Raw genomic sequence first — 13,134 nt, forward strand, 5'->3', positions numbered from 1 at the left:
GAGATGAGCTGGTTTTTCTCCTGATGTGGTGGAGGATCACTGAATATTACTAATGAAGAAGATATTCACAGAAGTGATACACATCACTGAGGGTACTGTTGCCTTATCAGCTCCCTCTGAGCCACCAGAGTCACAAGGGGTAATGCAAAGAATTGTGGCTGAACAATGGCTTAGAGAAGAGGTCCCTTTAACTAGAGATTGCATCTTAAGTCCTGTGATGTTTAATGTTCCTGATGTGATAGTGGCTGTTGTCTTCTGCTAGCAATGGTGGGGCACATAAACATTGGTGAATAATGGTAGTACAATGTACATGATCAAAGCAAAGATCTCTTGCTATTGAGGAGTAAAGGTGTCTGCATGCAGTATCTCTAGAGTGTTGTCAGATAGAGGTTGGGCATCTGCCCACTCAAGATAGATAGCACAGCCTTCTAGGAACAGGGTTCTTGCACAGGCACTTGGCTGTTCACAGGGGAGTGCAGAGTTTCCACTTGATGGCCTGTCACAGCAGTAAGCAGAGATGACTGACTGAAGACCAGATAGTGACAGTCCTGATGCAGAGAAGATGAAGCAATCTCTGTGTGGCAATCCGCTTTGCCACCTTGATCCACTGGTGTGCCGAGTCCTGCAGCAGTAGTTAGCAATATATCTCTGCAGGAGAAGGAAGTTCCTCTATGTTCAGCTCTGAATCCTGTCCCAAGAGAGCAAGCCAGTTCCTTGCTTTAGAATATATTTGCCCTCCTAGCAACCCTCTCTTTTGCCAGCTCTCTGGTAGTTGTAGTTAAATCAGCACTCAGGAATGCAGTATGTATTGGCCATAGGACTACAGTTCTCAAGATCCTGTGTTGTCAGAAGAACTGGATCCACTCTGCTAACAGAAAGTTATGTAGCAGTTCCAACACTGGACACTGGGGGGGGGGGGGATTAATCATAGTCTCATCTGTAAATGTCCCTTAAAGGCATATTGATATAGCTGTCACCTGGCTACATAACATAACATAAATGTTGATGCTATCAAATGAAAACGTATGCGTTGACTTTAGATCTCAACAATACATTACATACATTATAACCGTGAATGTGTGCTGTACCTATTTCTATGAATGTCAAAAATTAGATATTACTTAAAGAAGAAATATAGCCAAAGCTATTTTGACTATGCTTCTCCTATAGATCACAGGAGTATGGTTTGTTCTGTTAGAGCCTGCTGTCAGCTGACGTCACTCACTGGGATCTGCCCAGATGCATTGACCGGCCCCTGGCTCAGCCTCCCAGCATTTTGCTGAGAGCTAGAGCCAGCCCCTCTTGAACCCTCCACGGCGCAGCGCTCCAGTGAGCTCTGGAGGAGTAGAACAGAGAGCCAGTAATTGACAGACGAAGCGGAGGGGGAGACCTCAGTTATCAGCAGTGTTTGATCGCTCAGTTCTTGGGGTAGAGCTGGTAGGGTACAGCTGCCATTCCCATACTTCTCTTTTAATGGTCATTTTGCTTCAGATATATCACCATGTTGCCCTTTGTGCATGAGACCATTTCATACAGAAGTTTTGTCCTTAGGAAGATTAACTATTTTGCTATTTACTTTATTAACATTTGCTCTGTTTTTTATTTACCAGTTATAATTTGTTACTGACTGACATTAGTAAGAGTCAGCTGTATATATTTGTTGTTCATATGGTGAACTGTCATACATGCTTTGCTTTAAAAAGTACAGAAAGTCTGAAGCTGTTGGAACTTCAACTGTTACTAAACCCACAACAGTAACATCAGTCTGTATATGCAGTAAATCATGCTTGTGATACTCACTGTAGAACCTAAAGGGTTAATCCTCTGCATTGTGTAAAAATGCTGTTTGATCCTGACTTCTCTGATCCTCCATTTCTTCCAATGTCCCCCTCTTATGTCCTGATAAGTCCTTGGAAGAGTGCATGTGATTAGCGCAGGGCCAATCAGCACTGTCCAGACAGGGGTCAGGGGTTTTGCATCCTCCAGGAGCAGAAAGAAAACTCCTACAAGCTTTAAGCAGTGCTCTGCTGAACACTGATAGAAGTCACAAGACTGCTCTAACTGCTGATGTAAGAGGGACACACTGTTGAAAGTAGGGGGGCACACTGATGTAAGTGTGGCACACTAATGTGGGGGAACATTGATGTAAGTAAGGGGACACAATCATGTAGGGGGCACACTGATGTAAGGAGAGGGGCACACCAATATAGGGGGGGGGGACACTGATCTGAGGTGAGCACAATGATGTGGCAGAAGTACACTGATGTAAGTACGGGGGCACACTGTTGTAACGGGGCACATTGGTGTAAGGGGAAGCTCACTGATGTAAGGGGGGCAGACTACTGTAAGAAGGGGAACACACCGATGTAAGGAAGAGGCACACTGATGTAAGGGGGGCACACTGATGTAAGGGGAGGCACACTGATGTAAGGAGGGGAGCAAGCTGATGTAAAGAGGGGAGCATACTGATGCAAGGAGTGGAAACACTGATGTTGTGGGGCACACTGATGTAAGGGGAGGCACGCTGATGTAAGGGGGGGCACACTGATGTAAGGAGCACACTGATGTAAGGGGAGGTACACTGATGTAAGGAGGGGACCACACTGATGTAAGGGGAGGCACACTGATGTAAAGACACCATCCAGTCCTCTACTGACCCCGTCCACTGCATTATTGAAAATGTCTACTGACTGTTACCATTCACGATCCTACGGATACCAGGGGCAAAACTATCAGTGTCACAAAAGTCACACTTGTGACTGAGCCCTGGTGTTCCTGCCCCATGGGGGCCCCCAAGAGGGCAGGAAGGGGGCCTGCTGTAGAAAATGTGGAAGGGCCCTGAGACAGGAGTAAAGTGCCCGGGCCAGTGGGAAGGACCCCAGCGTTAGAACAAAAAGGGCCCTGGTAGGGGTCGAGGAGCCCTTCATGGTTTCTTGCACTGGGGCCCTGAAGGTTCAAGTTAGGCCTCTGTACTGCAAGTTATTTCAGATATTTATTTACATATTGAGAGGGTAATTCAAAAGATTTTGGAGAAACTGTCCACATTTTGAAATGCCTCTCTAATTATTTTGCATACTTATAGCAGACCCTGGCCCAGGCCCTCTGAGTTTACCAAATCACCTACGCAGGGTGACGCGGCAAGCACTTTTCCAAGGTGTAAAAGCTAATTCACACATTGTGTGGTGACAGACATTTTACTGCACAGGAAACAATTGTTTCCAGTGTCTCATTCACACTGCAACACAGCCTGGAGCTGTGCTGCACTAAAATAAACACATTCTGCATTTTACATCAGCACACTGTACAGAATTGCATGGCACTGTACAGCAGTCATCTCGCTGCTGTACAGCCCCATGAAAGAAGTATACATTTGTACACTTCAAATAAAGTTTGTCCAAAACAAAAAAAAGGGAGCTGTGTGATGCACTGAATCGCACACTACTCTGCCCCTACTGCAGCAGGGAGTCGACAGCTGCCAGGCAGATAAAGCGCTTTGGCAGCTGTCCACTCTAGTGTGAATACAGCCTTTATCCCAGTGTTTTTAAAACTTTTTTCAGTCACGGCACCCTTTGAAAGTTTGCAAAATCTTGACGTACCCCAGTGTATAATGTAAAAACGCTTGCATGAATATATTGCAACCTTTGGTTGATCACCCCCCCTCCCCCAGTGAAATTAAACTCTCTCCTCCTCTTTTTCTCTCTTTCCTTTTCTCTCTCATTCTCTTTCCGTTTCTTACTCTCTCCTCCTCTCTCTCTCTCTTTTTTTCCTCTCCTTGTTTTTTCTTTTCTCTCTCTCACTTTCCTTCTTACTCGCTCCTCCTCTCTCTCTTTTTTTCCTCTCTCTCTTTCTTCTCTGCTTTTTCTTTTCTCTCTCTTTTCTTCTTGCTCTCTACTCCTCTCTTGCTGCCTCTGTCTCTTAAATTCTCAAACTTTTCTTCTATCTCATTCCCTCTTTCCTTCTCTCTCTCCCCCATTTCTATCTCTCTCCCTTTCTGTCTCTCGTTTTCTCTTTCCCTCTTTTTTCATACTCCATTAGATCAGTGTCAGTTCACACCAGAAACTGCATGTGATATGCACAGGAACACTCTGCAGTATATACAAGTAAACATGCAAACTCTACATGATCCATAAGTTTCATAACACAAGCTCTCTACACAAAATCTTGATGCATTTCGTAAAGCAGCATTCACTTCTTTAGGAGATAGCAAAGCTTGTATATATAACACATGGAATGGTGTCACAAAATCAATCCATGTCAGAAAAAACTTTTGTAAATCAATACAAGGGCTGAAAAACTGCCCAGGAAATCAGATGGTAACTGGGGGACATCCAAGAAGCAAAAAACCATCTTGGTCAGGATCTGTGACAAGGCATGGATCAATCCACTAGGGGCATGCAGTGGGAGGTACTAATGGAAACCATCTTGTAATATTAGTGTATTTGGGACTGAGGCACACTTTATCCACATTTCCTACTGCCACTTACATTTTATTGTTACCACATTTTACCTGTCTGTACAAAGTTTGGACTACAGAGCCTGCAGAGGGCGATTCCTTGTCTGCCCTACACTGAGCACTGACTGGACTGCACAGGGAGACTTCTTTCAGCCTCCCCCCAAAGAACTGCAATTTGTTCTGTTCTCTTTTCATCTTATGTCAGGTTCTAGACGGGACATCACAGGGCATGTGAGGAAGGGGCTGGGCAGAGGGAGATAAAAGATTTCATTGGAGGAGGCTTCTTGACAGGATGACTAAGGGGTGGATGTTAACTTTTTCAGCAAAGTAGAAGGAAAACCGCACATTATCATACACGGAAGGAATCTCTGCTTCTGCTTTTAAAGAACAGGAGTTGACAGGAAGTCCCCATGGGCTGGGTCTCAATTGCAACCCCTGCGACTCCTGTAGGTACACCAGTGAGCACAGGCAACGTTTTGTGTAAAATACAGAAACAGAAATACACTGTGACAAGCTGGCTGGGGAGTGGGTCAGCAGGAGGCAAAGAAACAGCAGTAAACTGACCATAGCAGTGAAGAGCTAGGCAGGGGGAGCATGTCAATAGGAGGCAGAGAAAACGCATTACAATGATCTTGCTTGTGAAGAGCTATGCAAGAGGGGCATGGCAGCAGGAGGCAAAGACACAGTAGCACATTGATCTTCCTTGTGAAAGGGTGCATGTTAGCACAAATCTTACCACCAGAGTACAGGCTGGCTGTGGTCCCAGGTAGAATTCAAAGAAGCAATCTGGCAGTGCTGGGATGGATGTGCTTCCATACATCATGGTCAGTTTGAAATAGTAAAGCGGCGTACTTCAAGATCACCAGATATTTCACACAAAGGATACAAGATAGATTTTTTTATGTAATTACATGGTAATACAGACACATATTTTAAATATGAAATGTTGGGGTAACATACACTTTAGTAAATCTGTATATGTTTTATTTGAGTACATATAGCTGCTAATGAAAATTGATGTCAATACCACATGATCAAAACCATGCAGGAAGCAGGGAGATGCTTGCAAAAGAATGGTCTGCACTATAGATTGAAAAATCGATAAGCAAAGCAGGTAAAATTCAGATATTCGGCACGTACCCAGCTAGAAGTCTGCAAACCATCTACATAGTTCTAAATCCAATTGGCATCTATGGGAGGCAAATCATATAATTTATTTTTACCTTTTTCAAGGCTGATTTGCAAGCAGGGATTTAAAACAGGGAATGGCTAATGAGGCACTGCTATGGGGGGGCATGTTCTAATACAAAACACATTTTTAAAAAATATATTTTAGTAGGGAGAGGGCCAGGGACCTCCCCCCCAATAAATAGAAATGCAAATAGATACCCACACCACAAAAAAATTCCTGTACTTCAAATAAATAAATAATGTCCTACAACGTAAACCCAATGTCAGTAAAATTGTCCAGTGATGTAAATCCAACAACAATCTTGGTGGGACAAAGACCCACTGCTCAACAATGGTGCTTTACCACCATGATGCCCATCTGTTTGCTGATATTCTGCTGCACTACTGCCACTAAGTGACAGTCAGATCTCCAAATGCTCTATGTAAACAGACCAACCAGGAATGTTGGGTGATTGATTAAATATGGTCACTGCCGCCAAACATTTACACTGGCAAACTGACCCAAAAATGGCCATAAAAAAGCCCCATAATAAGCACCCTATATTTCTCACCTCTCATCTGTTACAAGAGCAGTCCCTCTTTCTAACATAATTTGACACATTTAAACATAGGTAAGAGGCATATAGAACACTATTGGTATACTGAAGAGCCTAGATGCTTTTCCTATTCAGCCCTGATTGTTTGCAGCTGCTCCACCTCTCCCCGATCAGCTTTACACTCAGGAGGAGAGCCCAACCGCAGCTCTAACATCGCTTCCTTCTCTCTTCTACAGACAACTCAGCTTCTAGAGCAGGGGCGGACTGACCATTTGGAAACTCGGGCACTGCCCGAGGGCCCGGGGTCAGTAGGGGGCCCCATGAGATGCCCTTGGTACCTTTTTCATAGGCTTTTTTGAGTTTGGGCAAGGACACAGGGGCCCCATGATCCCCTATTTCCCGGGGGCCCCGAGTTATGAGTCCGCCCCTGTTTTAGAGTGAATAAGTAGTGCAATGAGGAATTACAATTTCCAGTGCTGTTCATACACATTTTTTTTTGCACAGCATGGAGAATTTCTTTTACACAAGGAGTCTCATGCCGAAAGGCTCTCCTACCTCTGGTTTGATAAATGGTAGTGCTCCTCTCCAAGATCACCTGTTGGCAGACACATGCACTGTCACTCAGATCTCCACTTCCTTACTCTACAGTGGTTAGAAAGCTGTCTGACCATACCTTTCAGCAATGGCAACATGGTTTACAATGTAACCAAGTGCTCCTTGCACAGAAGGCTAAAATATTATTAATTTCTAATGATACTTCTTCCAGAGGGCACTGAGCTTAAAACAAGCATCTTTAAACTATTCTTAACCAGTTGTTGTGCCAAAGAATTGCATCTTAATAGATTATTTTATGTTTACCTGGAAAAAATAAAACAATACACCAAGCATATTTTGTAGCAAAATCAATTTCTCCACCACTCTTATCCCCACAACTATGCATAGCATAATTTACTGAACAAGCACAGGAACATGACCAGCAAAAGTTCAGCCTGGGATTTGAATTTTGTCTATTTAAATGTATTTATGCTACAAAATTGTAATACAGTGATATTTTTGTGCAGGAGCAGGCAATGAAAGATGAAATTTTAACTCTCAGAAACAAGGTGAAAGAAAAAGAGATAATGTTAAAGAAAGTATTAGAAAAGCTGAAAATATCAAACCTTTCAAAACACAGCATGGAAAAGCTTATATCAAGACAACGTAAGTATTAAAGTTTTTATAATTTTTTTCTGGTAAATATAGGTAAAGGAAACTTAAACTGAAAAAAAATTGTAAGCCATTGCTGGATTTTCCTTTTGAATACCAGTTGCTTGGCTATGAGGTTGATGCAAAGTCTGCAATACTTTCTGAGTCACTGATCAGGAACAAGTTTGCACATCTGGACATCTGAGTTTCATCTGCCTCGATTAGCTGCATGCTTGTTTCAGATAAATCACCCAGAAAATATTTATGCCAAACACATCCAGGTAACAAGTATTTTCAGACATATGTCAGCAATGGAAACCCTATTTTGTTGAAGCCAGAGATTGTCCGGTGAAAAGCTTAATAAAAGGAGGTGAGCAATGGCAGCCTTTGCATTCTTCTCAGTACATCTGCACTTTAACCTTTTCATGACCACTACTTTGTCATTTCTTTAGATTATAAAGTAATACATACATAGGTTTTCTTTTGGCAATACTGTCTTGCAAAAATGATTTTATGTGATATGTAATCTATAAAACAAAAAAAAAACTAAAGCATGAAAAAAATATATTTTGACCACTTCAATATCAGGCACTTTTACCCCTTTCCTGCCCAGGCCAGTTTTCAGGTTTCTGCGCTCTCACACTTTGAATGACAATGACTTTTTGCAAAGTAGACAGTCCAACGTATTTCATAAGAGGCATGGTGAGTTTTTTGAAGTTGGAATTTTTTTGTCATAATTTTTCGGAAAATGAAAAAATTAAAAACATTATTTTTATGATTTTTTTTTTTTACATACTGTCACCAGTGCAGTACAGCATGATCATATAACTGGTATGGTGGTGATCAGGGACACTGACTGGTGACAGTACGAAAAAAAAAAATTGATAATTTTTTTATTAATTTTTTTTCTCTTTTAAGATTTTTTTTTCATATTACACTATGATCAAAGTAGTATAATGTTACCATAGTAACATTGTACTACTTTGGGGAAGTGATCAGTATTTTTTTTTTTTTTACACAATTTGATTGCTTATAGCAAATAATTTATTTCCTATAAGGAAGCATTTAAGTGAATGAAATCAATTAATTGAGCTTTTTTTGTTGTGATTAGCTGTGATTGGCCACATGACACAGATGGGCTGTTACTGGCCCAGCCTGTGCAGGTGATCACTGTGACCATTCACAGCTAGACACACTTGTATACAATGGACAGCATGAAAGGAAGCCCTGTGACCTGCTGTGATTGGTCAGAGCAGGTCACATGGTACTGGCAACGGGGCCGGTACACAGATCTGTCATCGGCCGTGTCCAAGGTACACAGCCGGTGACAGATCTCACCACAGCGCAGCCCTGCGGGCACGCGCATGGCGCGATCCGGCAAGGACGTCATATGGCACCCTCCAGGAGAAATGAGAGGTTCGCTCAGCCTTCATTTGACTATAGGCCGGGTGGGAAGTATTTAAAATAACAAATAGTTTTACTGTACATAAAAAATATTCACTTGAGCTCCAGAAGGATTTATCCCCTTGATGACCAGGTCATTTTTTACTATTCGGCACTGTTCTACTTTAACTGGTAACTGCGCAATCATGCAACGCTTATGCAAATGAAATTTATATAATTTTTTTTCACACAAATAGAGCTTTCTTTTGGTGCTATTTGATCACTTTTATATTTTATTATATAAACGAAAAAAGACCAAAAATTTTGAAAAAAAACAATCTTTTCTACTATGTTTTAAAAACTATCCAGTAATTTCCTCATAAATATAGACCAAAATGTATTTTAATTGGTTTGTGCAATAATTATAGCGTCTACAAACTATGGTATATGTACTGGAATATACACAGCTTTTACTTTTACTTGACTGCCTGTCACATTTCTTGAGGTACTAAAATGCCACTGCAGTATAAACATCCCCCAAATGACCCTTTGTTGGAAAGTGGACACCCCAAGGTATTTACTGAGAGGCATGTTGAATGCATGGCAGAATTTATTTTTTGTCACAAGTTTTTGTAATATGACAAAAAACATTTTTGGCACTTTAGAGAGATATTTCTCACACATGCCATGGGTATATGTGGAATCACACTCCAAAACACATTTTGCTACTTTTTCTGAGTATGGGGATACCACATGTGTGAAAATGTTTGCGGGCCTAGCAGCATGTGGGGGCCCAAAACCAATAACCACCTTCAGGCTTTCAAAAGCCTTAATTTCCTTATGTTGTTCCTCACTATCACAGCTCTGGAGGCCCTGAAATGCCAAGATAGTACAAGCACCTACCCACATGACCCCTTTTTGGAAAGTAGACACCTCAAGGTATTTGTTGAGAGGCATATTGAGTGCATGGAAGAGTTTATTTTTTTCCACAAGTTTTTGAAAAATGAAAAAAAAATTTTTTTTGTTTATACACAAAGTATATACAACATATTCTGCTACTTCTCCTGAGTATGAGTATACCACGTGGGAGACCTTTTGGGAGCCTAGCCACATACGGGAGCTAAAAACTAATGACCACCTTCAGGCTTTTGAAAGGCATATTTCCTCACTACCTATCACAGTTTTGGAGGCCATGAAATGCCAGATTAGTACATAACCCCCCATCCCATTACCTAGACAACCCAAGGAATTTGGTAAGAGGCATTTTGAGTATTTTTCAGATCTAATTTTTTTTCACAAGGTTTTGATAAATGAAAAAGAAAATAAAAAAGACATTTTTGTTTTCTTTCCTCATTTTCCAAAAACTTGTGATGTCCTGTCCTGCTGCTTGCAAAAGCAATCCACTGGCTAATTAGCCACTAGGATTGCTTTTACAAGAAAGCTGACCACCGACTGGAAAAAACAATACCACCAACTGAAAAAAACAATTCTTAGGATGATGCTTGCAGCGTATAACCTCTCAAAGTCTAGTGGTGTGCTGGTACAGTACATCGCTGATCCTTATTGGGCATACATGTAATGTTCTTTTTTTTGAACAGCCTGTTGGCTAAATGAAAAGGTGAACCTAACAGATTCCTCCATCCACATCGATTGATGTGGACGAAGAAATCTCTGCCAGAAATAGTGTGCAGTATGCCCACCATTAGACTCTACCGTCCTGCATCCACCCACTTCTAATGTTGGGCATACATGTAGTATTTTTTTTTGCATGTTAACATCTCTTCTAGAAAAAAATTATAAAATTATATGTGGAAGCATAGGAGTGATCTGACCACTGACCACCTCAGGCTCCTAATGCTTGGCAAATGATAAATCTCCTCCTGCAGTGCTGCAGGCACTGCTGTATGCATTCTGAGAGCAGCACCCTGCTGCTGTCAGAATAAACAGATCAGTGCTGTAGCTGATTGGCATTCCTGCAAAGCAAACACAACAGTTATCAATAAAACACAGTAGCAATATAACATTAACTCAATAAACCAACTTTTTTATTATTATTATTATTACTATTTTTTACTTTTTAGAATAACTTTTACAGCTTGTAATTTTTGGGTCTCTCAAAATGTGATAACCAGTTTCCTGACTACTTAAAATCTTTCGAGACCCTTGTGTGTAAATTGTGTACCCTAGGCTGTGCCGTGCTGTACCCTAAACTAATACTGCACTAGCGTGTGGTAGCAACAGAAGCAGTCCTTGATACAGATATAAGGTTGGTCAGGGCAGGAGGGACAGAAAAAATGGGTGTCACGTCTAACATCTGCTACAAACACATCTTTGTTGGGGTGACTTTTGGGTTGGGGTACCAGGAAAGTCATCAGGAAAATGCCTTTCGTGCAGCCAGCTCACTGTATCTGAATTTGGGGTTTGGGTCACAGCACCTTCTGGATATTGCTTCCTATAATTTAAGAAGGATCCACTTCTTCCTGTTGCTTTGTGAAGCACAAAAGCGTTGTAGAGCCAATTGAAATAAATATACAGACACTATTTTGTACCAGCGTCTAGCTTTCCGGGATGCTAAATATTGGTTCATCATTTAGTTGTTGAACTCCACCCCTCCCACGTAAAGCTTATATTAATGTAAAGATTATATATGGACACAGAGAAGCTTTTTAGTGACACCACTGTCGAGTCTGCGCAAACGGAAGACAGGACAAAAATATCCCATTTGTCCTTCCACTTCACTGCGAGTAATTCACCAGTCCACAAGCAGGCTTTCTTCCCTTTCTAATTTGGATGTTTACAAGCAATTAGGTTGCATGGTACCACAGCAGCCAATTCCACAATTGAATAAGTGTTTAAAAAGTGGTATGCTTGGCTTGCATAATAGTTGTCCATGTACAAAAGGTACCCCATAAAGAAAAAGGGTGACACCAAATCCCACACTATCTTGCCACTGCTCCCAATGTAGTCTGGGCTGCACATGACTATCTTTTCCCTTGTAAATTCCAAAAGAACATGTATAGCCTGTCGCCCTCTAACAAAGCTTAAACATTTTGACCCCAGATCTGGCCCGCTTGCTGTGGGAAATTGCTTGAATGCAAGGCAGCCACAAAAACGAATGAGGGACTTGGCTACAGTACACAGATGTTTTGTTGGGGCGTATATACATCCAGGGGCGGACTGACCATTTGGAAACTCGGGCACTGCCCGAGGGCCCGGGGTCAGTAGGGGGCCCCATGAGATGCCCCTGGTACCTTTTTCATAGGTTTTTTTGAGTTTGGGCAAGGACACAGGGGCCCCATGATCCCCTATTGCCCGGGGGCCCCATGAGTTGTCAGTCCGCCCCTGTATACATCTGCACACTTCTGGGACAGGTAATTTGAGTGTAGCCACATTTTGTCAAACCAATCATATTCCAAATCACCCCAAGGACAACAGAGTGTATTGTTCTTGAAATGCATTAAATGCATTATATTTTCATATGTATACAACTGAAATAAAACTGTTGTGCAACAATAACAAACAAAATGATCTGTGTTCAAAGTACAAAAATACATATTGAATCTATAATATAGAAAGAAAATTTTTGGTGAGAAGTACAATTAAATAAGTCCACAAACACTCTCATCCAAAGATGTACATGTAAGTGAAGCCACGCCTCTTTCTGAGATCCTTTATATGTAGTGCCACCAACAGCCAAGTAACACCCAGTGGTAATAGAGTACTCGCTTACTAACTTCCCATGACCCCGTTACACATAAGAGTGGTCACACAGTATGAAAAAAATTTGGACATTTAGAGGGGGTTAAAAATATTTGGAGCAATGTGATTCCTTAGTGAGGGGGTACTCCTAAAGACTACCTGTGGTCTTGGGGGCAACACAGGTTCCAAAATGTTGTCATTTTGTAAAATATGCCAATGTTTAGCCAGTAACTTCTTCACTGAGAAATGTTGAGTGGAAAAAGAAGTAACCAGAGACCAGACAAAACTATCACTCTTACTATTATCATTCATCCCCAATCTTTCCAATAAAAGGTCTCTCCTTATGCACCTCCTGAACAGACCTAATTGTGCTAGTAAGGGTTTCTTCACTATATCCCTTCTCTAAAAAACGTTTTAACATTTCATTCTGTAATGTATAGTCTTGTAAACTTGTGCAGTTTTGCATTATCCTCAAAAACTGACTGTGTGGAATTGACCTAATCAATGGCTGATAATGACAGCTGTCTGAATGAATTTCGATCAATAGTTTTAAAGAAGGTGGAAGTGACAAAATTAGACCCCTCAGAGATCACATGTCCAGAAAATGAATTTGTGTTTCACTGGCTTCAAAGTCCAAATGAATCCCCCTATCATTCTCATTAAGGGTTTGTATGTAATCCTGTAAAG

General features: G+C 41.4%; 1 protein-coding gene across 4 annotated transcripts in view; it reads left to right on the forward strand.

The window, feature by feature from the left end:
* LOC149449887 (myomegalin-like) overlaps nucleotides 1-13,134 on the forward strand; it is a 415,368-nt gene that overhangs the window by 353,204 nt on the left and 49,030 nt on the right. For all 4 annotated transcript variants that reach the window (XM_089692642.1, XM_089692639.1, XM_089692640.1 and 1 more), the window contains one exon: nucleotides 7,242-7,380. In XM_089692642.1, coding sequence (XP_089548768.1) covers nucleotides 7,242-7,380 — 139 coding nt within the window. The remainder of the gene's footprint in view (nucleotides 1-7,241; nucleotides 7,381-13,134) is intronic.

The sequence above is a fragment of the Staurois parvus genome, unplaced genomic scaffold (genome assembly GCF_062004578.1).
Source record: "Staurois parvus isolate SC_StPar_1 unplaced genomic scaffold, SC_StPar_1.0 ptg000597l, whole genome shotgun sequence".
NCBI lineage: Eukaryota > Metazoa > Chordata > Amphibia > Anura > Ranidae > Staurois > Staurois parvus.